At 37.2% G+C, this 26,643-nt stretch overlaps 5 protein-coding genes across 5 annotated transcripts; 3 read left to right on the plus strand and 2 right to left on the minus strand.

The window, feature by feature from the left end:
* Positions 1-80: 80 nt before the first annotated feature.
* On the minus strand, positions 81-10,679 carry LOC113759920 (V-type proton ATPase subunit a3). The gene is made up of 18 exons (XM_027302499.1): positions 10,420-10,679; positions 9,816-9,860; positions 9,380-9,502; positions 9,194-9,301; positions 8,437-8,547; positions 8,174-8,347; positions 7,361-7,498; positions 5,771-5,878; positions 5,516-5,623; positions 5,179-5,327; positions 3,977-4,130; positions 2,486-2,646; positions 2,200-2,406; positions 1,873-2,056; positions 1,661-1,741; positions 1,333-1,526; positions 1,140-1,199; positions 81-780 (listed from the first exon to the last, which is right to left on the minus strand). Exons 1-18 carry the CDS (start codon positions 10,570-10,572, stop codon positions 576-578), a joined length of 2,463 nt encoding a protein of 820 aa, XP_027158300.1. The 5' UTR covers positions 10,573-10,679; the 3' UTR covers positions 81-575.
* Positions 10,680-11,491: 812 nt separating this feature from the next.
* LOC113758307 (external alternative NAD(P)H-ubiquinone oxidoreductase B2, mitochondrial-like) lies at positions 11,492-12,731 on the plus strand. The gene is made up of 4 exons (XM_027301230.1): positions 11,492-11,706; positions 11,790-11,911; positions 12,260-12,379; positions 12,509-12,731. Exons 1-4 carry the CDS (start codon positions 11,569-11,571, stop codon positions 12,729-12,731), a joined length of 603 nt encoding a protein of 200 aa, XP_027157031.1. The 5' UTR covers positions 11,492-11,568.
* Positions 12,732-13,941: 1,210 nt separating this feature from the next.
* On the plus strand, positions 13,942-15,687 carry LOC113758322 (heat stress transcription factor A-7a-like). Its single transcript, XM_027301241.1, has 4 exons — positions 13,942-14,292; positions 14,791-15,334; positions 15,376-15,528; positions 15,653-15,687. The coding sequence occupies exons 1-4, from the start codon at positions 13,942-13,944 to the stop codon at positions 15,685-15,687; spliced, it is 1,083 nt and encodes a 360-aa protein (XP_027157042.1).
* A 1,573-nt stretch (positions 15,688-17,260) lies between these two features.
* Positions 17,261-18,597, plus strand: LOC113758330 (heat stress transcription factor A-7b-like). Its single transcript, XM_027301248.1, has 2 exons — positions 17,261-17,563; positions 17,869-18,597. Exons 1-2 carry the CDS (start codon positions 17,261-17,263, stop codon positions 18,595-18,597), a joined length of 1,032 nt encoding a protein of 343 aa, XP_027157049.1.
* A 1,909-nt stretch (positions 18,598-20,506) lies between these two features.
* LOC113762427 (DNA replication licensing factor MCM4) lies at positions 20,507-26,507 on the minus strand. The gene is made up of 19 exons (XM_027305880.1): positions 26,427-26,507; positions 25,664-26,323; positions 25,435-25,563; positions 25,224-25,305; positions 24,428-24,560; positions 24,245-24,316; positions 23,985-24,107; positions 23,789-23,902; positions 23,478-23,690; positions 23,300-23,398; positions 23,010-23,170; positions 22,664-22,760; positions 22,396-22,557; positions 21,973-22,053; positions 21,812-21,890; positions 21,556-21,692; positions 21,411-21,464; positions 21,212-21,300; positions 20,507-21,105 (listed from the first exon to the last, which is right to left on the minus strand). The coding sequence occupies exons 1-18, from the start codon at positions 26,461-26,463 to the stop codon at positions 21,226-21,228; spliced, it is 2,508 nt and encodes an 835-aa protein (XP_027161681.1). The 5' UTR covers positions 26,464-26,507; the 3' UTR covers positions 20,507-21,105; positions 21,212-21,225.
* Between the last annotated feature and the right edge of the window lie 136 nt (positions 26,508-26,643).

The raw sequence follows: 26,643 nt of genomic DNA on the forward strand, positions 1-26,643 counted from the left end.
AAACAGACAACAACGCGCATCAACTAAATTGGTTGAGCAAAATTACCCGTTACCTAGAGGTCACTGCTTCGCATCACCAATAAAGTGAATGGAGTTCAGTTCCACTATTGATCCTTTTCAAAATAAATAAAAAGAAAAATAAAGCAGGAAATGAAAGAGAATATATCAGTGCCGTTTCCCCAATGGCAATCAGGATGTGCATGTCCTCTATCAGCAACCAAGAATCCAACATCGTACTAAAAAAACGGGAGAGCACAGCCTTATTTTCTTAACAACTGGCACATACACTTGGATAAACCTAAATAAACAAATCGATAAATATTACAATGCATGTGGACATCTTATCTTTGAATAATTATACATCGTGAAGGCACCACCACCTCTAAGAACAACAGCACTCCGCATATAATAATCATTATTTGAAAAAAGACTAGAACACTAGCGACAGAGAGAGAGAGCTGCAGAGGAGGTTCCTTCATTCCCAATGCCCTTTTTAATACATGTCCATCCAAATAAAATAATTGCGGACAACTCCATGTTTTGTGCAAAACCACAGATTATTTGGAGCCTTATATTCAATCCTCCTCATCATTGAGTAAGGCAAACGAGAACGGGTGGAACTTGTACCCATCGCCCTCATAAAACTTATTCTGAAACTCCACCCAATGAAGTCGCAATGCATGGAGGAAGGCACTCAATGTTTCCATCACTAACAATACTCCAACAGTTGCAAAAATGAATACTATGATTCCCACAATTAAAATGATTACATTGTTGAACCTGCAACAAACAGATGAGTAAACGGAAATTCATTCTTTGCTCTCTAAAAATGAGGTAACATCTTAATCATCTATGAGACCACCTGTCACAACTCCCAATTAAAGTCCGAAATTATTCAAATGCGTTAAAACCACAAAAAGTTCAAAAGAAAAGGCCCTTCTATTCCTTCCGTAATAAGGATGTAAATTTACCTGTTATTCTTTAATACCATAGTAGGGCATTGTTTGAGAATTGCATTCTCTAAAATATGTACTATATCTCAATATCTCTCATAGGTTTTGAAGTTGCAAGAAATTTCTGTCACTGTTAAATTTATTGCTCAACTGTGTAGAATAGGGACATAAGATAGATCAACTTACCCCCAAGCTAGGAGAAGAACCTTCTCATAGAACACACTTGATAACTCCGAGTGGGCAAGGCTGAAAATGTCAAAAACACATCTGATCAGCACATAACTGAACAGATATGTGTGATGTGCCAAGAAGCACAGGAGGCATACAGTAATAGCTAGCTTCCTGAGCCAAGTAAATATGTGATTCTCAGTCAGCATACCTGAGAGCCCACAGACGAAGATAAGATGCTGTATTTGAGACAGCCCCAAGCACAAACTCTATAGTATGTATAAGCTGATGGACAAAAATTTCACTGAATTCGAATTCTCCATGGCCATGTGAATCTTGATTTGTCTCCACCAGCAAAGACTCTTCTGTGTCTTGGAGGGGAGCATAAGAGTGACCATGGTGTCTCTGCAGAAGCAAGATTCCAAATGGTGAAAAAAAAGGAAACAAAATAGAAAACTGCAAGGCAACCAAACAATTAAGCTGGGAGGAGAAGAGCAGTGTCAGTAAGCAAAATAGTAGAACGTTAAACAAGAACATACATCGTGTTCCAACTTCAGAAGGAAAGGCTTGGGAATCAGCATCCATGGAATAGAAATAAGAGCCAGCAGCACCAGTACAATCTGGACAAGAAGCAAAAAATTAGTTAATCAGCCATAGACAGAGTATATGTTGCAAGAGTTTTTGGTATATTTGAACTAAAGATGAGAAGAAGTCATTGAAACACATAATTGTGCCAAAATGAGTACTAAACCTGAGTTGTCTTCTGGCCAGGGAAAAGCTGATTTTCACCCAGATCATCCGTAGGACCAAGGAACATGTATATCATGACATGATACAGATCAGCTTGTGAACCAGTCCACCACTTTATAATAATCAGGATGGAAAGGTAGCCAAAGAGGCCATTCAAAAATATCACCTCAGGAACAAACTGGCACCTGAAATTCCAGAGTCAGTTTGCAAGTATGGGAAAATAACAGTTATAACAAGAAGCAACTAAGCAACATTCAGGTGCTCAATGACAAGACTAAAGATATTGGAGATGACGATATGAGGACCAACATTATCTTATAAGACTTACCATACATTAATGCTGTTCCTGAAGAATAAAGCATTGCAGAAGCTCAATATGATCCCAAGGTTCATTTGGGCCACACCAATAAGTATAGACATTTTCATCTTTAATGAATTTAGGAATGGCAATTCACTACGTGTACCATGCCATGCAGGATCCACACCAAATGGATAAGTATCGCGTGCCTTGATTAAGCCTACTGTAGTAGCTTCACTGCAAAGAAGCAAATTAACATTTTGAGAGACTGCAACTTACAAAAAATACCAACAAGGTATCCAAACAAGTTAAATACCTGCAAGAAGCATCACGGCATGCATATGCTGAGCGACCAAATAATTCAAATGGGAGAGAGAAGAACTCGTTGTAGATAAGCCCCGTGTAGATTGAGAAAAGTGACATTAGCAGAATCACATAACGCCCACCAAAAGTCATTTCCATGATGTCTCCAAGCTTCTGCAGTGACAAGATTCAAAGTGAGGATCAATCAAGAACATTAATAATGTTATAGAAAAACAAACAGCAACTTGAAAGTGAGGATCAAAAATGGCTATGATACTTCCCTAGAAACACACAACAGGAATATTAATGCTCACGAATTTTAGTTGAGTTACAAAGAGTTTGGACAGAAAAATAGACTGCTGCTATTAGGATGTGCAAATGTGAAAAGTCAGAAGAATTTTCTACAGGATGACCAGATGGATACTGGATATTTTAATCTCCCGGAAGCGTGGGAGCCCATGCACAAGAAAAGGATAATTCCTATGAAAAATGCAATCATAGTTGCACATCAAAAAGCTAGATTCTAACATATCTCACCATCTAAAATATTGCAGCTACTTACTTCAGGGGAAAAACATCCATGCCATGGATGTTTTGATTTTTTTGAGGGATACTTGATCAATTTAACTACCAACACTTTTACTATACTAACCTATATGCATATACAAGGAAAGTTCCTTTAATTGAAACAACCACAGTTATCGAAGATCTGTTCAAACATATGCTGGGTAAACACTGAGCAAAAACCATTTTCTTCTTGTTTTCTGCGGTGTTTTCATGTGGTCAAGGTAAAGTTTTGTTTTAGAAAAAGAGAGAGAAGAAGCAGCAGTCAAGTAGCATTAGCAATGCATGTTCATGCATGTTCATGCAAACAATTTAGATTCTCCCTAGGGAAACAAAAATGCAGTCACATGCAAGCCCCAAAGAGAGGTTGCAACACTTGGGTCAAGAGACAAGCTTAAGAGTCAACCGGCAGATCTTGGAAAAGCTCAGCACCAGTTGCTAAGACAATGCTATCTACAAGGGCCAGAATCCACTAATGGTTTTCAAGATGAGAAGAAAACAGGTATGATAATAGAGGTCTAAGAACAACAACATCGGCAGCCTCCACACTTTGGGTCATCATTATTTCTTTCAAAAACATGCATTTAAGCCAACATGGGGACCCAGCAGCCTCACTTTTGTCATAAATAGCTTCATATACCAAAAGTATAAGAAACTAGAGAAAGAATGTTCTATCTATTTCACAAGCAGCAAAAATACATTCACAAGCCAGTATTAGCTAGCCCTCACAAAATGTTAGTTTAAGGTACAGTTTTCTGTGCTCCACGAAGCAAGGAAAGGCCACCTTTTCAGCTTAACCACAACCAGTAATGTGGTCATGCCCAAATTTAAATATAAATGCAGGATTAAGAAACTCAAGTTCCAAAAGAAACCATTATATTATTAAAGATGTTACTTGAACATTAGCCGGTGGGCCTTGCACAACCAGGAAAATGCTTACCTCACTGGAGTATTTCCGCTCCCGAATTATTAAGAATAATGTTGTAACCAACAGGCATATACCATGACCCCAGTCACCAAACATGACTGCAAAAAGGAAGGGGAATGTGACAATGGTGAATACCCCAGGATTTGCTTCTTGATACTTAGCCACACTGGGAAAAGGCAAATAAAGCAGCGAATATCTCAGCTCATATCCAATAGATAGAAAAAATGGAGACTGACAAGGGAATATTCATTTTAAAAAATGAAAGAATAATATATAAGGCTTAAAAGATTTATGCGGAGACGGGGCAGATACAGAAGCAACTAATGGACACATCTCAAGGGTATGGAAGCAAACTAGACATACAGAGGATCTATTTTTTTTCCCTCAAAGAACTTTGCTCAGGTGAATGTCCAAATATATGGACCCTTTCTTTTATTTACCTTAACCAAGGGTAGATTCAGCCAATGCCTGAAGCCTTTACAATTTTGAAGAGGTGGGTAATATCATACAGATAAACCAATTTTAACAAATTCTTCATTTAAATCTCGTACTCTTCTATCTACCGAAACTTTGTTCCCTCTTTAGTCTGTCATATTTTGTTTTATTATTATTGTGCCATTTCTTAAAGCATAACTAACAAATATTTCATTTTACAAGGACGTAAAAGGGACCTTTGAAAGGCTGGGATGAAAGAAAATTACTCATCACTGCCAAGTACAGAATAGAGAGTACTATAGCAGGTTTATGACATTTTCCGTCTCACATCTTCTAGATGGAGTGTTTTTATTACCAGTTTCTTATATATGAAGTCTACAAAACTTGACAATTCAAAAGAGACTTTTCCAGTAATTAAATATTATCCAATGGATGAAAATTGTAAAACTTATAACCCCCAGAACTGAATTAACTTCAAGTCCAAAAGAAATTGCCAAACGGTAATTTTCATTTGCTTCAAATCACTTATTTCTCTTAAGACATATTTTTGCTATTTTCGGTTCAACAAAAGCAGTAGGAAAAAGCTTCTGCATTCTGAAGCTTTTGAGATAAAATAGCTTTTCAAATTTCTAAACAACTATTTAGAAAAACTTTCAAGACAGTCACAGCAAACAAGCATGTCCTATTTGTGTAACAACACATGTTCCATACATTGAATCCATACCCCTTTATAGTTTTGCTGAATTACTTAGTCAAAATGATATAAGAGTAAAACTAACCCATATGCATCGACAATCTCTTGAAATGCAGAAGTAACTTTATTTGTTCGAAAATATGTAGGAGGTGCCTCTCGAGTATGCAAAACCCGAAATATGGCACCAACTTGTGAATTGGAATCATATGTTGCCCGTTGCAGTGCATCCTGTATCTGCACGAATCACATTCACAATGTAACAACTCAATATCTTATAAAAACACAGAAGAGTGCACAAGCTACACAACCAAAATTGTTGTAATTTATGAACTGCCAGCCCATGTCATACAGCACACCAACCTGACACACATCGCCACATCACAAAATCCAATTGCAGAATCAAAAAGTCAAGACAGAATTACCTGTTTTGTTGCAAAAATTGGGCTCCAACCTTCAGCCACCAGACACTTCTTAGTTACGTCAAAGCTAAGCATGTTAAGTGTATGGTAAATGGATTTCTCCCTCCTCACCTGCAGGAGTTACAAAATGGTAAGCTAAAAAGGGAAAATCTTTTCTCGCTTGTCAGCTAATGCTAATGACAAATACATAGACAAGCACGTGACTTGGTACTCAATCAGAAAACAATTGCATTAGATACAACTATTAAGATGACACACCAAAAGGTTCCATTGCTCAAACTGTTCTCCAATAGATTGCAATAAATTTCCACGGTGCACCAGTCCAGCATCTATTGTGGTCTTCAGCTCCAAAAGTCTTCCTGAAACCTGATACGCAAAAGAACAACATAAACAGCATATTCCAAAACTTATTGATAGAAAACAAGTGGTTCAACCCCAAACACAAAAAGTGAAACCAGACAAAGCTATATACTTTTTCTAGAAGTCATTAGTACTCAATCACCAATCAGAACCAACAAAAGATGATGCTGCTCTTTCCCAGAAGTCAATTTTAAATTTTGGAAAAGAAAAGCTGATTGTTGAATTAGTAAAAACTATTCAATATTCTCGGCTAAATCACAAAGGAGAATCTATTAAAACTGCTAAAGTTGATGTCTGTCACTTTCAATAGTTTACAAAATAATTCTGAACCACTAAATCCTGCACATCCAGCGAGGAAAAGCTGCAAGTGAAGAATTCAGACCTTAAAGATTCTCCAGCAACAAGTTAGAAGAAAAGAAACTTTATTACTGATTAGTAACAACACGTTATTTTTTCACATCTTTCAATACGAAAGAGCAAATGAAACAACTAAAGTGGATGTTTGACACTTTGATGAGCTTACAAAATTTTGAACCACTGTCCTGCACATCCAGCAAGAAAGAAAGTTTTAACTGCCGAATTTGATCATCTCCAGATATATTAGTGGAAAACAAGCAACCACTTGCTTTTCATATCTTTCAATACAGTAAACCAGACGCAGCTGCAACAAATATAATCATGGTATCCACACTTGCCAAGTTTTTCATCTTTCATAATTTTCAGTCAGCATCACGTGTTGAAGTCAAGAATCAAAAGGCAACAAAGGAATCTAACATATGTAGATCAAGAAAGAGAGAAAAAAAAAATAATAAAGACCTATATCTCCACACTCACTAATGAATGGCGTACAGAGAAGAGATTGAAATATTTGGCCAGACATGTATTCTCATTTGGAGAAATTGACAAGGATGTACACTATCTGGTTTACTTGAGACATTTGAGATCAACAGACTTCACAAATTGTTTAACATAGTGATGATGGAATACCAAATACCTAATTCTTCAACCAAAGGTGAACCAACCAAAACTTTTCAAACATGTGCCAATGAAGTGGCAAAAGCTCTAATAAGAAAACCAATAGCTTGTTGTTATTGCTCAATCTATATTAAACCATTTTCTAAACCCTCCACCACCCTAAAAATATAATATAAACAACTCAGTTGTGCCAGTTGAGTATATCATCGAAGCGAATCTCAACCAACTTCCGAAGTCAATATTTCGCAATCAAAGGATAAAGACATCCACAAGATTAACCAGACAAGCCTAAACATACAAAAGAAGGTTCATGCTCACAGACAAATGAATGATTTATACAATCTTGCATGTGGTTTACAAGGCACGTGCTCACAGACAAATGAACGATTTAAACAAAGTCGAAGCTAGACTTTCTTCTAAACAGTTATGTAATTTAAAATAACTGAAAACAAGTGAAACAGCCTGGATATTGTTGGACAGGTGACAGCAGACCTCGAATATTTTAACTAGTACCTCGGTAATTGCTTGAGCCTGTTTGCTCAAGTCTTCATTGAATGGGTAACGATTAGCCCCAAATGCTTCACATATTTTAAGAATCTTGTTCTTGGCCCTTTCTCCAGAAAAAAATACAACAAACACATTCTTCTCAACCTACACAATCATAATCAACAATCAAAGATGATACACAAGTATGATAAGTGAAAATACAAAAGTAGGTCATAAATTGCTTAAATGCAAGTTCTTCGCATGAAGACTCATTGATGATCCAAGAGGAAAGAAAGATTAAGCTAGTAACAGGCTTAGAAGACTGCTACAAGCATGCATAGGAATAAACACCACTCATCCTGATCAATGAAACTGCCTGGACATATCGCAAAACCCTATTTACCAGCTCTGCAGGGGACAAAAAGAGGAAAATGCAGAAGAAAAGTAAACGCAAGTTCAAATTCATTGTCCCATAAGAAAGGAAATGGCAAAGAAAAGTAAAACTTAAGAGATATTATATCCCTCCAGCCTCCAGGCCCAACTTTTCTTCCCACCCAGATAGCAGGGCTAAGAGGAGGTGAAGCACAGACAACTATAAGGATCATATTCTGTACTTCAAAATCAAAAAGAAAATTAACAAGTGGAAAGACAAGTATATGTGGACCTCTCTAACCTTTTCCGCCTTCCTTGAACCACACAAAAATGACTTTAATGATCATCACTCACTCAGACGAAGAGTTTCTCCATCTTATGCTCTCTCCACTTTTATGTCAGCATGAGACTAATTTTAAAGACATTGTTTATCTGTCTGTATACATAAATAGGAGTGGTGGTGCATACCTTCTCTCCTGAAAGAGGATCAGTGACGAGCTCCTCAACTACTGCTTGTCTCAGAAACACATTACCCCTGGTAGCACGGAATATAATCCTCTCAAATGCCATGGATTTCTCTCTAGGAACAAGTCCAGAGATAGACCCCAACTTAACTTGCTTGGATGGGTCTGTTACAGTTTCCTATATGAAACGGGACCAAATGGAGTTAGGTTAGTTATGGAAGAAGCCAGATATTTACACAATGGTAGTCTTCAGTAGTCATTTTGCACCTGATCTGTTAAAAGAGGAGTTTCTAAGGATTCTTCAGCACTCTGACTTGATGCATACTCCCTTTGTTGTGCTTCGGCACTTCTTTGAGCAGACTGAAAAAATCCACCGGCCTGAGGAGGACAATAACATTTATGTTAGTTAATGCAAGCAAGCTCATCATGTAAACAACAAACTGTCTGTTGTAAGGCTCCAGATCCACTGAAGCTGAGTAAAAATTTATTCCCCCAGCAGAAAATAAGAATTTGTGTCCCAAGCATCACTAGCATCCAACCACTACAGCCATCTTAATTCACATGTTGTATCAATCATGAAGTTACAGATCAGTGTACATATAAACATACATATATAGCATTCACGATTTTTTCTTTTCCAACTACCGTTTTTGCTCAACTCTCTTAAAGCAGAAGAGCATATATATACATACATACAAATCAATCAAAAAATTTAAGTGCATTCATATGAAAGGGTTAGTGTTATAACCTACAGATTGATGAATTAGACATTCAAAGACAACCAAATCAATGTTATATAAGAACTCAAACCCATTATTTAACGAGCCTTTCATGTCAATTCTACGAAGTAACTTCTACAGTACCATTAACAAGTAGGTTCTGCCCAAGCTTTCAAAATTCTAACAAACAAACTTGGGCATTCTTGCACCACTTTGATACATTATTTTGATGGATTCAAACAGTACAAAGGATAATGACCAGCTACTACTATCTAAAGAGGGACAACTATAATAACAAGATCTACCTTCTGCAACACAAGCTTATACTCTACTAGTTCATTATAGGAGCGCTGCAACTTTTCACTGTTCGCATTAATTTCAACTAGCTCAGCTTCAAGTTCCCCAAGCTTTATCTGGCAATATAGTGAAAGAAACACAGTTAGCATGCTTCAAACTAAAAGAACTCAAGGGTCGGTAGACATTTAGAGTACCTCCAAATCATCCAGATTGAGAACAGCTTCCGATACAGATCCAGTAGGAAGTGACAGTCCTGCCCTTGAAATTTGATCCCTGAAAAATCGTAATTTGCGAGCCATCTCTCCACATCTTCTTATCTGTCCATGAACTCAAATTAGTATGTGGCAGCAATGATTTAGAAGCAATTGAATTTGATGTAACATAATTAAATAACTGCATCCAAAAAAAAAAAAGGAATGTATATCACCATAGCTGTAGTTGTCTAGGTAAGTACAGCAATTAGGATAACGATCAGATTGTGATGCAATTATAGTCATTACACAATCTACAACAAAACTCCAAACATTATCATTCATTTTCTTGCAATTATGACATCTATCATGTGAATAAGCACCAACACCTTGCAATAAAATGCATGGAAGTCATGTTCCATAAGCAACAAACATGTACCTGAGTTGCATATGTCCGCTGGAATGGGCTCTTTTCAGCATTCAGCTGATAGCACCAAATATAGGAAAACATCAGTATAGGTATCCAACAAATATAAAAATTCAAAAGCATTCACGAACCAAAAAGCTCTGCACTTTCTCTACATTCAAACTCATCATTTTTTGATCAAATCAAGCAAAATCAGTTCAATCAACAGGAAAACTGAAAAACTGTGAGCATTTGCACAGTGCTAATACGCTAGCAAGGACTGATTTCATTGTTTTGCAATAAAATCCTAGTGACCTATTACTAGGCTAAAAAACAGAGAAGAAAAGATCAAATAATCTTCCTCCCGATGAATGAACATCTCAACTCCGTCGCCGTTCTGCGATGCCTACTATTGGCACGATTTTCAACGTTGAATAGTAGAAAACTCAGCAAGAGACAACTAATTTGACAATCTTCGGAAGAGAAACCCTAACTGAACAACATCGGCAATTTTGCAATCTTCAAAAATCCAATCAGCTCTGCTTTTGACTGATAGTATCAACAATTATCTAAGTCTGTGCTAGTAAATGCAAATCGTATAGCAATTCAGGGGGGAAAAAAGGGTAGCATTACGGACGTCTTTAAATTGAACAAGGCCGAGTTCGCCGAGGTAATCTATGGTGAGGTGAGCGGACTCGGCGGGGATGATCAGTTGGACCAGCTGCATCGGCTCTGACCTCATCAGATCCATTGGCGGGCAACATCCTCCTCCTCCACGCCGCTCTGCCATCTTCTACACCCCCTTCCCGATTCTTCTCTATGTCTCTTTCTATCTTCCTGTCCCTCTGTTTCCCCGAGTCCTTGTCATAAAATTACACCACGACTCTATATGTATGCAGTCCCCACGGACGACTGCCACTTATCTTTCTTTCTCTCTCCGTCATAACGGAGCTGTAACAGATTCAATCACACTATTTCTTTACCGCCTTCAGTAATCTTAATATTCAGAGTATCTATCTAATCTTTCATTATTGTTATTATAAGATGCCCACTGACCTTTCGCTCTTGTGAGAACACGCCCTAAACTTTTGCTGGCTAATTCTGTGCACCCTCTAACTATAACCGAATTTTCATTTTGATTCCTAAACTTCAAAATGGGATGATTTAGTCCCTAAATTATAAAATTTACTGTACCTAAGTCCCTAAAATATAGAACTCATCCATTTTAATTCTTAAAGTATAAAATTATGTCCCAATTTAATCCCTAATATACACCCTTGTAAATATAAACTCTATCTCACTTCCTTAATAATATTACTTAAGTAGGACAAATTTCAGAATAAAAAAAGTGGGATAAATTTTATAAGCGAGGGATTAAGGTGTCCCATATTTAAGTTTAAGATCTAAAATGAAAATTTAGGTATGGTTAAAGGGGTAGAATGTGGAATTAACCCACTAATTTGTGTAAACTTATTGAATTTGGCTTACGATCCAATATTTAGTGTTTTACGGATACTTTTGTCACTATTTCCAAATTAGTATTTGTATTTATCGAACAAATGAATACAACCTACGTCTCACCTATTTTTAAAAGATAGATAAGAACTCTCTTAGTCTTTTTGCTATCAGTGTCTTTTTGCCAATTCATCAGGAGGATGTTGTAGCCATATTTCAAAAGACGGACAAGGACAACTCTGGTGCTTTTACGGTCAAAGAATTTCAAGAAGTCCTTGATGACATATGTGAGAGATATCCTTAGCTGGAACTATATTTGAAAAATAAGCAGATGCATAGTCTAGTTGATCTTTTGAAAGATTCAAAAGGGAATGATGTAAAAGAATCCGTTGAGGTGAACATTGAAGAATTTAAATCGGCTCTCTCCCAAGTTGATTCTCAGATGAAGAATCTTCCTGCAACTGCCCAGGTTTGTTAACTATGATGTCCAAATTTGGTCAATCGTATCATGGGAGTTACAGGAAGTAATATTTTTTTAGGATATTTTTACAGGTTGCATCTCAGCAAGGTGTCTATCTTGCCAATTGTTTTAATCGGATGAAGGAGGTTGAGACAAATCCAGAAGGTCCTCTTAGGTTCAGGGGAGAAGGACGCCATCGTTTTCGCCCTTTCAGGTATCAGGGGAACCTTTAGTTAGATATCTTCTGCATCCCCACTCATTAACAGTTCCACTCTCCTGACACCTACTAATGCAATTTGGAGAATAAGATGAAGTTGGAGATTAAAAAATCTTCTTTTCGGATGCAATTTGAGAATGTTAGCTTGTTTGGAGGCAGTTTATTCTACCAGATGATAAGAGATTCTTAAGAAACACCATATGAGGATGAATACTTGGATCAGAGGAAAAAACTTTGTCTGTATAGAGTTGGCAAAGATAGAAATCTATTGAAAAGTTGCAGGGTTGTTGCATGAGCAGCTTGTAGATTTCTTACTTGTGCAATGTACTTTGATGCTTGTTTCAGGTACCGGCATGTTGGACAATTTGCTCATTTAGGAGGTGAACAAACAGCTGCCCAGCTTCCAGGAGATTGGGTTTCAATTGGGCAAAGCACCCAGTGGCTTTGGTACTCAGTTTATGCAAGGTTTGCTACTCAATTCCTCTTCATTTCACCTACTATAAGGTCTTTTGAACTTGCAAGATCTTGCAATTGATACATGTCCACGTACTGTTATACTTATGATTTATTTGGTTACTATTTTTGAATTGTCAGCAAGCAAGTCAGTTGGCGTACAAGGGCATTGGTTGTATCAGATTGGATAAGGTGTTTCATTTTTGGCAGGGACTCCAGCAACCTTCGAGGGAGCAAGGCTTCATTTTCTGCTTTCATTTACTCTACAGCCTTTGACGGAAATTTTGCAATTAATCTATCTCAAATTTTTCTCCCAATTGTCTTAAGCAACTTGGTGTCAATTGTTTTGGAACAAAGGCATTAGAGATCACAATTTTGCAGCTAGTCTTGGTGTTAAATCTAAATGTTGGTTTATAGGGGGTACGTAATCTCTTTGGTTTGTTACAAAAGCAGCAGAGGAACCAAAAGGCGACAAAGCGGGTGTTTTTACCAAGAGATATATTGACTAAACGGCGTTATTGTTTCCGTTTAATTGGTTTCATGTTTTTGCTTGCTTATTATACTCGATGCGTGCATGATGCGTTGCTTTTCCAAGTCCGGGTCCTATGCAGGAGAATTCAAATGACCATAAGCTATATAGATAAGAGAAGGCTACGATTATTGATTGGGGCAAAAAAGAACGAGTCATCTCTCGTAAGTTAGCCTCAACTTAGTGAAGGTGAAGGTTGTTGAAAAGTCAAGACATCTGTTATCTATAAATTTGTTGAAATTGCAACAGTTGGATGGGAATGTCGTTCTACTCCAGGAACATTTCTCCCCCAGGGTACTAGTATCTATTGTTAAAGAATGGGATAATGCGGCTATTAAGCATTAAGTTCACTAACAGAAGACAAAATGTTTTTGTTCAATTCAATTTGGTTAATCATATTGTCCTCTTGGGTTACACGCAATAACACTAAATAATTATACAATATATCCCGTATATCAAGAATGGGGCTTCTATCTTGCCCCTACCACCCCTCCCCCCATCCCCACGAAAAGAAAAAGAATAATAATAATAATACTTCATAAATAAATAATTTTAAAAAAGCAAAATTTTGTGTACCTATTTTAGAACTTTTTGGCGGTTTAGATCACGGAAGAAATAGAACTTTAATATATAATCATTGAACAAAGTGTAGCTTTTACAACCAAACAGCAGACTGATTATCCATGTACATTTGGAATATCACGATGAAAAATGGAATATGAAGGACAACTAGTACTGTTTTTTTACCAAGATAGAGTAACAAGTGAATATGGTGTGATGTACAAGGAATATGAGGTGAGTTACAGTCTTCTGATGCATCAAAACATTTCACATAGAATTGGGGATGAGAAAATGGTATAGTAACTAGTGCATGTTTGGCATTCAAAACAAAAGCTTTGTTTCGGAAGCTTTTAGAGGTTTATCTTGGAGAATTGGATTGGTTACCATTAGCTAATGTCAAGTTGCCAAGTTGCTACAGTTTTTATTATGAAAAGATATTTGTAATTTTTTTTCCCAAAAGAACAAAGAAATCTGCTTGCCAATTATGGAAGCAAATCAGGAGACAAGTGAGGTAACAATCTCTACCAAATATGAGCTGAAAAACGGTGAGAATGAGGGAGAGAGAATGAATCCAACAATACCAATGGGAACTAATGTTAGTGAAAGTAGTAGCAATGCTATTGTTACAGCTGCTGCTACAGTTTCTGCAACTCCCCTTGCGAAAGAATGTTATGCTAATGGTGCATCCTCTTCATCCTCATGGGTGAGAGCCCCACCTCCCTTCTTGTTCAAGGTTTATGATATAGTGAAGAACCCTGAGACAGATTCCATCATATCCTGGAGTTCCAGTGGCACCAGCTTCGTTGTGTGGGATCCTCACAGGTTTGCTGCTAAGGTTCTTGGAAAATACTTCAGACACAACAACTTTTCGAGCTTCATTTGCCAACTCAACACATACGTGAGTATCTTTCAATCATACCACTTGCATTGTCTCCTATTTTCTCATCTTCATGTAGATTTCTTTGATTATTTAATAATGTTTTGTCTAGTGTATGTGACTTTTGCGAATTGTTTCCTTCTGAAGTGGCACTTTTTACTGTTATATTAAGAGTTCTCGCTCTTCTTATGTGCATTGTAGTGCATAAGTTGCAAATCAAAGCAAGAAAACTTGAATACCAAATGAACTTGCCTACCAGTATTAGTATAAATGTATGTGAGGTATCATATTCTACATATCTTATAAAATCTCCTCTTTGCTGTTGCCGTGTGATCTAATATCATGGTTCTTTCTTTGTCAATCTGTTTTTCCTTTAGTGACATGGGATGAATAACAAGAATTTTGAAATTAGAAAAGAATGAGACATAACTAATTGGTGTTGTTATAACATTTTAGGGGTTCAGAAAGATCAATTGGGATAGATTGGAATTTCAAAATGCGTGGTTTCAAAAAGGGAAGAAGAGTTGGCTAAAGAAAATTAAGAGAAGAATTCAAGGAACTCAAAATGCACATCCATGTAAGCCATTAGAAACTAAAGGACAATTGAGTTTGTCTGAAGAGCAAAAGAAATTTGAAAGTCTAATGCAAGAACATGATACGTTGAAGGTGGAAACAATGAAACTAAAAGACATGGAAGAAAATTTAGAGAAAGAAATGAAAATCCTTGAGAAACAAGTCCAGTGTATTACATCCAAGCTACAAAATATGCTGAAGCATACGATCCATGAACTTCTTATAAGAAAGAAAAAGCTGCAGAGCAATGATACTGCAAATGAACAGGAATCAGGTGGAAGACAAAACATTGAGAGCTCAGTAGAGCTCCTAAATGAAGGGGAAACATCTTATGGAAGCCGGAAAAACTCTCCTAGGGCACAATCGGGTACGGGAAAGGCATTTTCAAATGTTGACTTGAGCACTGCTGTTCAGGAGGAGGAGAATTGTACTGTTTTCATGGAATATTTTCTGATTTCTATACTGCAGTATACTCATTGCTAGAGAAGCAGCTAATGGATGATATAAGCTATGAGAACGTGCCTGAAGAAAAAAAAGCAAAGCTTCAGCAAAATGATGTCATCCCTTTGGAGTATTTGATTGAAGCACCGGCAGATTGGAATGAGTTTGCCAAAGGGATAGGTAACAAAGCCAGGAGTTAGGAGTTCAAGAGTTGATTTTACTGGTATTACCGGACCTGTAATTTCTTTTTCACAATTGAGATATCAGTTTCTCTTAATCACATTTATCTACTATTCTATGTCAGGTACCTCATCATGGTGTTTCACTGGATTGCCATAGCTCTTGCAAAACCTGTTCAGGAGCAATTCCCTCTATGGATATCAGATGATGTCCAACTTTTATTCTATCTTTCTTTTTCTTTTTTTTTTTCTTTTGTCCATCAAACTATTTCAATTCATTCATTACTGATTTTGTCAGACTTCTTGAGACCTGTATTACTTCAGTGTGTTTTATAGGTAAAAGATGTCTTGATCAATTGAACTATATTTCTTTCTAGTTTGTTTGGATGCCTTGCTACTGCAAAGGTTTGAACTCAGCAATGACCTCTAAACATGGTTTCAAAGTGTCTTTTATTTGGAACAAATTTTCTTCCATTAGTTTATTTACAATCTAGTCTGGGTTTTATTTTTCATCACAATAACACCAGTAAATGAAACCAGAACTTTACTTCAAGTGTTAAAGCTACTAAGCTTGCGTTTGTATCCTATGCGGAAAGAGGTATTGCACTGTAGTTGCAAGCATCATATGGTCTCTTTGGAGGAACTAAGTTGTTTTCAATTGAAAAATCCTTATGTTTCTATCTGTTGCTTTACTACTGTTGTAAAAGCTCCCATTTGACAAACAAGAAAATGTTCCAAATGCAAGGTTTGTTCCTCACTGCAATAAACATTCTGAAACAAGATTTTCTGGGAAATGGGCCAAATTCTTAAGTTAACTATGATTATCTCTCATTATCAATTAGGAATGGAGGTAATCACTGTAAACGGATAAATGATTTTATCTCTTTTCCTATACAGAAATGTTTGTTAATCTTCCGCAGTTTTTTCTGTCACACTAACAGAAGTTGTACTCATTTGCCAAAACAAATAACAAGAGTTTCACTTATCATCCTTCCTCCTTGTCCTAATTGTACATCGATGTGCCTTGGATTATGAAAAAGACAACTAATTCATCCTTAAAACTAAATAATGACTAGATGGATCAAAATTCATACCATATGTCTCCTTTCTTTTTTCAATTTGTTTCCCCTCAGATTCCAAAATGTTTCAATCTTGTAACAGCATCAAAGTTAATTTACATGACACGTTAAGGAACAAGACCGGTTATGGCACAAATCGTAGCTACATCATGGTCACTTGGTTTCGAATAATACTTGAAAAGAAAAGAAAAGTAGTCGAGGTAGATTGCTGATCTATATAAGCCTAGAGTACACTAATGCAGCTTCCATTAACAACTCATTTTGAAGTACAAGGACACCAGAAACATGCTTTAAAAATGATGTTGTCCTTCCCCCCATTTTGATTCTTAGGTGAACAATCAAGGCCACTCAAATATGGAGATAAAAATCAGATTGTGCTTTATTTACGAAATAAGTTGCAAAAGGAATATATTCTTGGTGAATAAGGCAGTAATAGAACAATATTAGACTCGTTCTTGCTAAGGTTGGTAATTAAAAGATAGTGAATTGAGAGTCATGATTTCACCAGAGGGGGACTAACCTTTTTGATGGAATTTTACTTAAGAACAGCCACTGCATGCAGGGGCAGTTTGTTTAGCCCATCTGAACATCTTCAAACTTAAAAACAATCTTGACTACTACCTCATGGAATGCAAAACAACTAGTCAAGATACAATGGAAGTACGTGGTGGAGGAATAGCCGAAAATGGTGGGATTGTTAGGCCATCTTCGCCACTCTCCAAGCAGGCCTCAGAGAAGATGGAATTCATGAAGGGAGTGCGTGATTTCACTCCGCCCCCCTTCTTGATGAAGACCTTTCAAATGGTGAAGGATACAAAGACAAACAACATGATTTCATGGAATTCTGAAGGTACCAGCCTAATAGTCCTGGACCATCTCAAATTTGCTGCAGAGGTTCTACCAAAGTATTTCAAGCACAACAATTTCTCAAGCTTTATCTACCAACTCAACAACTATGTGAGTTTGTGCATTTCAGATTATTGCATACCCTTTAAAGTAAATCCTTTTTCATAGCATGGATATCGTATTCTTTAGATAATTTTTTTATCATCATTAGAAAGTCTCTGCAAGAATTTGTTATGTCTATCACAACTCATGAACCTAGGTAAATGCCTTTTTCTTGTACTTATGCTTGCTACTTTTGCTCATGCTTTGTGTTTGCAGTTTGAATGTCAAATAAATTCCTTGTTGAGACTCGAATTCAACAACAACTGGGATCCTCCCCCACTAATTTCTGATTGTTTGCTTTTTAAACTTAACAGGGATTCAGGAAGATTGGACTGAGGCAATATGAATACGAGAATAAATGGTTTCAGAGAGGGCAGGAACATTTGCTAATGAACATTAAAAGGCGAAATGATGAAGATCCAACAATCAGGAAAAGACGAGGACCGAGGGAACAACACGTAACGGCTGCGAGGCCTTCAATGGAGGCAGGGCTGGAAATTTTCGAAGATCACATGAATGCACTGAAGAAAGACATCACAAGATCAAAATATCATATGGGGAAACTTGAAAGTAGCATAGCCATCTTCAAGAAAAATGTGAAAAGAATGGAGGCTAAGTCAAAAGTATTGATCAAGGTCTTAGCCAGAATATTCAACCCCGCCTTAGTTGAGAAGATAATTCAGCGTATGGAGGAAGAACCAGAACTTGAAATCCTTCAGACCATGAAGAGAAGAAGAGTGATTCTACCACAAAGCTCTAAAACCACAACAAAGTCCACGGATGATGGAGCTTGTGGCATGGACCAAGATGATCAAGAGGCAAACATTTCAATGGCAGAATCGAAAAAAATTGCTGATCAGAAACTATGGAAGAAGTTCATGGGAGATGATTCAGTTAGCGAGGATGAGTCGGAGCAACAACTGTTGAAGCAACACTCGAGGATTGATATGGGATTCGATGATTTGATGGTATCCAAGATTGTGAATGCCAAGGAGCCTAGTTTGGACGTGGAGGATGAAGTTGTTGTTGACCTCTGGACGTGATAATTTGTTTAGCAATCGCGTGATTTTCTTGCCTTGCTTTCCATTTTCCGTCACACAATTGACTTACTTTTCAAGTTGTTGAATCGTTAAACAAAGCTTCATCAATGTTCTGCAGGGTTTCACTTGGTGTAGTATCAAGAAGATGAGAGAAAGCAGCTGCTAGAAGAGTTGATGCAGCAGAATTCTCTGTTTTTTTTTTTTGCTACTTTTATTTGTAAGGTGTGCATTTGATATTTGTAGATTGGGGTATCCCTGTTTCGACCTGTGTTTGCAGCTTTTATTTGGAGACATTTACTGGTTTGTAAAACTAACTAGTTACGTTGGAAAACATCTGTGGTGATATTATGCTATCTACTATTATTTATTAGTGTAATCAGCAGGTACTGATGCTTGCTATTGCTAAATTTGAGAAATTCTGAGTCTCAAATTCTTTCAATCAGCAGAGATAGGTATCTAGTATTTATTATTACTGGATGATGTCGATGCTTGATGCTGCTAATCTTGTACAGTTGTGAATCTGATGTTTTTTTTTTTGAGGTTCCTTCCAATTATTATTTCAAGCAAAAGGCTGGTTTTCGGCCTTTTTGGCTGATAAGGAATATGTTGCATCAAAATTTTTGTGTGTTTTGAAAATGTACAATACACAAAATCGTAATCCCAGCAGAGTGATAGATAGTAGTATTTGGGTATTACGTAAAAGGCCCCCTACCCCTAAAAAAATTTCGAGTAAGTGGGAAAGGGAGATTGCTAAGAAGTCATTCTCTTCCAACATGAAAAGATTAGTTAGGCACAGACACTAGACAGACACACAGAAATTGAAGAAAAAATTAGTCTGTTGGTTGGTAAGTTGGTGGTAACACGGGGTTGTTAAAGCTTTGGAGACAAAAGATAAGAGAGGTCTCTATTCTAATCAAATGATGCATAATAACAGCCATCTACTTCAGGTTCTTGAGAAACAACAAGCTTATCTTCATTGTTCATTAGTGATTTCAATTCCCCCTTTTTTTTTGGCCAAGTACATTAATAAGGCTTGTTCACCCCACCCCCGCCCCAAAATTCATTTAAAATCCATTATAAATCTTTCATTATTAGAAAATATGTAAGAATCATTATAAGTTTTATTTATATGGAATATGTAAAAATTACTATAATTTTTTGAAAAAAATACATTGATAATTTGCTATGCCCTTGAAAATGACATAACAATATAACGGTCTTCTCCTTCTAAACTTTTTTCCTACAAAAAGAAAAAAATCCAATTTTTTTTTTTCACATTTACATTAGGGGTCCTAAGGGCTTTGGTGAAAAGGCTCAATAGCAATTGTCTATAAGGATCAAAATTTGAATAAAAAAAATTACATGTTGTGACTATTAGATTTTCTAACTTTATCGTCATTATACTTATTTATTACAATTTAAATGACCTTTGTCTAACCCATTTCCTCTTCCCTAACATCTCATGGAGATACACATAAATTTGAACTTTGAGCGTTTGAAATGGTATGCCATTCCTCTTCTTCTAAACTTTTTCCTACAAAAGGGCAAAAAACAATTTTTATCCATTATAATCTTATTTTACTTTTTTTACACTTCAGGTCCCAAGAGCTTAGGTGGAAAGGCTCAATGCCATTTTTGTTTACAAGGATCAAAATTTGAATAAAAAAAATTACACGTTGCAACTATTAGATCTTCTAACTGTATCATAATTATACTTATTTATTACAATTTAAATGTTTTTTGTAATCCTCTTGCCTGACATCACATGGAAGTACGTATTAAATTTGATCTTATCAACTTTTCATCGTTAATCTAAAGATGATATTAGCTAAGGTTAATTAGGGACCAAAAGAATCAATAAGATGCAATTAAAGAATTAGCTGGGGGTAAAACAACACGAAGAAACTGTCCGTTGTCAATTATGGGCATAAAAAGGGATTAATTACAATTACCCCCTTTCTGATTTACATAATCGCGGAAGCCACCGGTGAGATTGCTAATATTTCAGGACTTCTTTCATGAAATTTTTTAAGCTATAGCGTTCTCCAGGAAAAAAAGAACAAAAAAAAAAAAGGAAAATAAGAACTGGTGAAGAATAATAAGCACCCGTACGACACGACGGAGTAACTCAAATTCAAAGGATCAAGGCATTACTGCTCTAGTCAATTCATCTTCATTGATCTCGCATTTGCATCCTTCCCGGTGTCTAGCAAAGAATTTATATAATTTACAATATGGATGACTCTCTTCATCACAGCAGCATTTCAGAATCTCTTTCAAGATTTTCATTTAACGCGCGACATCACTGTCCAACTAATATCACATGCCCCGATACAGATTAGGAGGTCGAAGCTCCATGTCAGCAGAACAAAACGACTTTATGATGAATGCAAGATGCTGGCCATTCCGAACAGCACAACGAGTTTACGAGCTGCAAGAGACTCTAGGCATATAATCAAAACCGCTTCCCAGCACCAAGTGCATGGCCTGCCAGTAACATTCTAGCTCCTCCTGATAAACATTCATGTAGACCCGAAAATGGAAACTCTTGCGTCAACTTTCGGTGCCATGTATACTTAACTCAAAATCTGAAACTATTTTAGCAAGTGTCCCGTACCGGTTAAGGTTTAATCATATTCTTTTCACACTGTCACCATGGACAACAACGAAACCTTCACTTGCAAGAGTGGCTAGAGCATTCCGCAGCTGATGCAACAAGAACACGGCAATAGATATTGTTAGTGCCATTGTGGACTATTTTACTGCGTGCATGAAAGAGACAAACAGAGGGGTAAAGAGTGGGGAAAGACATTTACATCATTGAGGTGAACTTCAGCACCAGAATTTTGCTTCTTCAACTCTTCCAGTAACTAATTACAGATTTTCAGCATAAATCAGCTTCTGAATATGTTGTGAAAGCTAAAAGACCAAGTAGACTTGGAAAACTAGTTGTACTCGTACCTCCAGCAGGCGGGTTGAGGATCCACCTATTTGCATTTTCTCCATTATTATGTTGCGGGTGGTTGATACTAAATTCTCTCTTCTCATCCGCTCACTTGCAGAAACTCCAGTTGTGATTAGATCCATGTCAATGGTTCCTATTCAAGAAATCACAAATTTGGCCACAATAGACATAATCAGGAAAATGTTAAAGTGGAGCCAAGGAGCACATCAGCTAGTAAAAGTTTAAAAAAATTGGACAATAGAAGAAACAAACCAGTAGAATGATCTGTTGCGGACTGCTGCAGCGCAACTTCAAGAAGCCGGAACGCCTCCATCACATCCTGCTTTTCAACCTATGTGCATGGGAAAATAATTACTGTAAATTATTTATTTCCTCAATGTGCCTGCAAGGTCACTTGGCAAAAGCATACACACCCATTCAGAGAATCGAATCCTAGCCAAAGCCTCACTCAGGCGTATCAAACTCTCAATTTGTCTTGGCGTTGCTGTTATGACCTGAAGAAGATAAAAGCCAAGTAACTCCACAAAGCTTATACCCGAGAACTATTTACTGGTTCTTTGAAAAACATTTGCAGGCAGAAAGACAGAACAAATTTTAAGACGATATATCACGACAAAACTCCATGTTTAGGAACATATTAAAGCCATCATACTACAATTGAATGTAATTTTGTGAGTGAAACATCCAAATAACTTAAAGAGACTACAATGACTTCTCCAGGAATAAGAAAAATTTTACTTCTGAAAACCTAATTATGAATATCGAAAGGTACCAATAGATAGACTACAACAACCAAAAGCAATAAAAGAGAAAAGAATAAAAACCTCATAATTTACCTTCTTGCTACTGCCTGGAAAATTTCCCCTTCTTCTCATCTCAACATAACCTCTAGTCAACTCTTCAGCAGCTTCATCAGAAAGTTGAGGATGTATATTTTTTCTTGCATAGCTCATGTAAGCAGTTAAAGTAGGAAGATCGATGATGTCCTCCTGCAAAATCTGCAAGAAAATGAAAATTGGCAAATGAACATAAAGGATTTTCCAGAAATGGTTATAAAGTCAACAAAATTACATGGTTAAAGATTAAAAAAAAAAAAAAAGGAACCTCAGGATTTTCAAAGTGTAGTGCAACAATGTGCTTTGCAAGACGCCTGTCTATCTGCTCATCTGCTTTGTCAAGAATTAAGTAGATGAGATCAAACCTGGAACAATGAGTGATTGGTCAGGGTGTTCTGGAGGAAGTCTGAGTCTAATAAACAGTGGAAAAAAATGAATTACAAACAAAAGGTATTTTCACCAGTGTCCTCAGTAAAAGGCCTATATTTTCTACTAGACTTAATTTATGTAAGAGTCCTACAAGAGCATATACTAAGAAGCATTTTTCATCATAATACCAAATTCACCCATGTTTGAAGGTTATATCCTTGGAGCACTAGATCTCAGAATCTCACCTAGACAACAGGGTAGGAGGAAGATGTATGTTATCAATCACCGACAAACGAGGATTATAACGTGAACCAATTGGATTTGCACAAGCCAAAACTGAAGTTCTAGCATTTAGTGAAGCAATAATTCCCGCCTTGGCTATCGAAACTGTTTGTTGCTCCATCACCTGCAAAGGTTGGAGCCAAATACGCGATTCAACAATTCAGTTCATGCAACCATGAAGTAACAAAAGAATTCCAGATTTCAAGCTCCATTTTCACCTATATAAAGTAAAGGAGTATAACTTGGGACTTACCTCATGTAACATGCTCCTTGCATTATCAGACATTTTATCAAATTCATCAATACAGCAAATTCCTCTGTCACTCAAAACCAAGGCTCCACTTTCGAGAACCTACAATCATCACTGAAATCAAATCCAAGTTCCCCATGTTGCATTGCAAACTGATAAATCAATAGAATACATGTCATACAGTTTCACCAGTCTCGGGATCTTTGGTAACATAAGCTGTTAGTCCAACGGCTGAGCTTCCTCGTCCACTTGTATAGATTCCACGAGGAGACAGCTTGTGAATGTACTGAAGAAGCTGGGATTTACTGGTTCCCGGATCACCAACTAGAAGAATGTTAATGTCGCCACGGAAGCTTGCCCCAGATGGTAATGTCAATGCATTTCCACCAAAAAGCTACACACAAGGCAGGATCCTCAATATCATTATAAATAAAATCAGTATCAGCAACTGATATCTTTCTCACCACTCAACTGATTTTTCACTGAATGTACCTGGCAAAGAAGTCCCTTTTTTACATCTTCCAACTCCCATATGTTTGGTGCCAAAGATCTTGTTAACCGTTCATATATATCAGGCAGCTGAGAAAGTTCCTTTAACTTTTCCACCTGCAATTCAATTAGAAGATTTTTTAGGAAAATATTGGTAATAAAATTCGATAGTTAACAAAGAAAGAAACACGTTAACTACCTTATTGTCATAGTCAACAGTGTCGTCATCACTTCTAGCAGTGCCATTTTCAGTTTCCATGGGATCTTCTGCTTGCATTCTTGACTTGTCAGTCTTCTTCAGGTGAAGACAGTCAATGTATGTCTGAGACCAAGACAATATCAACCATAAATTGTAATTAACTTCTTGGCCACATTTGAAATAGTTAAAGTAATTCAAAGTTAAGCTCTCTCCAAGTTTTCAAATTAATTCAGGAAGTCAAGCACAAAATGATTTCTTGCCTTAAACAGTGATTTCACAGTTCTCTGTGTTGGCCCAATTCTGACAGTCATAGCCCTGTAAATTCCTGTTACCTGAAAAGCATGAATCCCATAAATCAGAAATGATAGAAGAAGTCAAAAGAGACATGACAAATAACTTTCATATCTTAAAAGGGCAAAGAATTTTACATATGATGATCTTACCTCAACCCTGTCACCAGGCTTCCCAGCATCTACCAGCTTGTCATGCATCAACAAGCTTACCGTGTGAGGTGTTCCTCCCTCTGGGATCTCATCAGGTGTCTCCTGGAGTCTTACAATCTGTTTATCAGCAAACCTGTTTTCCAAAGCATTACAAGTAAATGACGTTTTAATTGACCTGAATTAGATTAGGATTTGCTTAGGCTTTTCCAAGTACAATATCTGAAGAAACATGGTTTATATGTCTATTAGAAGATATATTCAGCTTATGCTATAAAAAGCATGAGTTAGCTTTTGCATTCAATTTCCTTGCCTCTCAATTGGAATTTCACATATTATCTGAATTTTTAAATGGCACCACTACTTTTCAAAATGAATCTAATTCCAAAACATTCTCTACATGAAATCAAGCATCTTTGACAAGCATAAGGTGAGTCTTAAATCATCAAATTAGGCCACTGACATAGCAAAATGAATGCTATGCCCTATGCTACAAAGGAAACGGATAAGCAGGCAAGTGGTCATCAAACAACGTCTACAGACAAGAGAGTTCATTTTCAATGGTCAGGAATTGTCAGAAACAGTGATATGCAGATCAACATACCACCAGGAGGAAGATGAGGACACAAAAAAAACGTGCAACATGGATAATGATAGGATATATCGATGGTAGCAGCAATGGCAAAAGGACCAGTGATTCCTGGCCAGCATTACATCGAACTAGAAGTATTGTATTCTAATTCAGATAAGTACGGCATCCAGAAGTAAACAAATGAAACGAAGTGTATTAGTGCATTACCTGCATCTATTATGAACAAGGGTCATGGAATTTCTGGCAAGACATTCTTGCTTCCCACAAATCAAAGGCTCATTAATCCTTCCTGTCAGCACCCACAACGTCCAAAAGATGGAAAAAAAAATAGTAGAGTTCAATATCATCGTTCATCCATGATATTCTACATTTTCTAGGTAACTAGGGCGTGAACTGGAATAACATTGCCATCACTTACCTCTGTCCACAACAACAGGATCAGAGTAGTAGCCGCATACAAGGCATCTAAAAATTGCTTCCCTGATCTCAGGTATAATTGAACTACATCTAATAATCATTCCCTTCAACGACACCATCTTTTCAATATCTAATGAACCAAAAAAATCACCAATTCAGTCTTAGCTGTTTGTAAGAAAACTTGAAACGTAATTAAAAAAAAAAAAAGAAAGAAAGAAAAGAAAACTGACCAGATGGATTGAGACTTCTCATTGAAGTGGAGACCTTTAGGTTGAAAATCCTTGCTTGTATATGCTTTTCGAACAAAGGGTTGATTCTACTAACCATATCCATCAACACAATATCAAAAATTGCAAGAACTTCAAGAGGGTACCTAACCATTTTGGTATAAAGATCGCTATCATAATCAAACACGTGATGTGCATCAACATCAAGTGAATCCCCTTCAATTTCAATTACATAATTGATAGCCCTCATGTATTTCCCTTCAGTTTGAGAAGGGTTTTCGCGAAAATGCCTCAAAAACCTTAAAATTGCTGCATTCACATCTTGAACGCTTATGTTAGTTCCCCAGACATACATTGGCGGGGTTTCATCAGCATCATCAGCGTCACCGGCTTCAGAAGAAGGTGGGCCGTCATCGGTGGAGGAAGGCGTAGCTGCAGCACCAGTGGGGGTAGCAGTAGATACTCTCCTCCTGCCTCGGCGTGGATTTGTGCTGGATAGGGTTGGGGTGGCCTCGGGAGTGGCGAAACGAGAGCTTGCAGGCGGCGGCGGGGTGGCATATGCAGAAGTGGAGCGGCGACCTCGCTTTCGGCGAGTGCTATCTCCAGGGGATGACAGCGTGTTCCCAATTGGGCTCGAAATTATGTCATCAGGTGATGATGGACCTGATATGAGAGAGAACTAAAATCAATCTACTTTTTTAAGAACTTTAAAAGTATAACGTAAACTGTTCTAAAGGTATTCCACGGTAGAGACAAGGAAATTTACCGCCATTGATGTTGCCCGGAGATGAATCGGAAGCCATGGTCGATGCGGATCTGTATGACAGAGAGAGAGAAGTTGGGGAGGATTTGGCGCTGGATAGATGCTGGCGGGGAAGGTCAGGTCTGGTTGATTGGTTTTTGGCGGGAAGGATTGGGTGTTTTGGCGCCAAATTGGTGGGTGAGGTGAAGTCGTCACTCAGTTGCGTGATTGTTTGGGCTTT

The sequence above is a fragment of the Coffea eugenioides genome, chromosome 2 (genome assembly GCF_003713205.1).
Source record: "Coffea eugenioides isolate CCC68of chromosome 2, Ceug_1.0, whole genome shotgun sequence".
Lineage (NCBI taxonomy): Eukaryota > Viridiplantae > Streptophyta > Magnoliopsida > Gentianales > Rubiaceae > Coffea > Coffea eugenioides.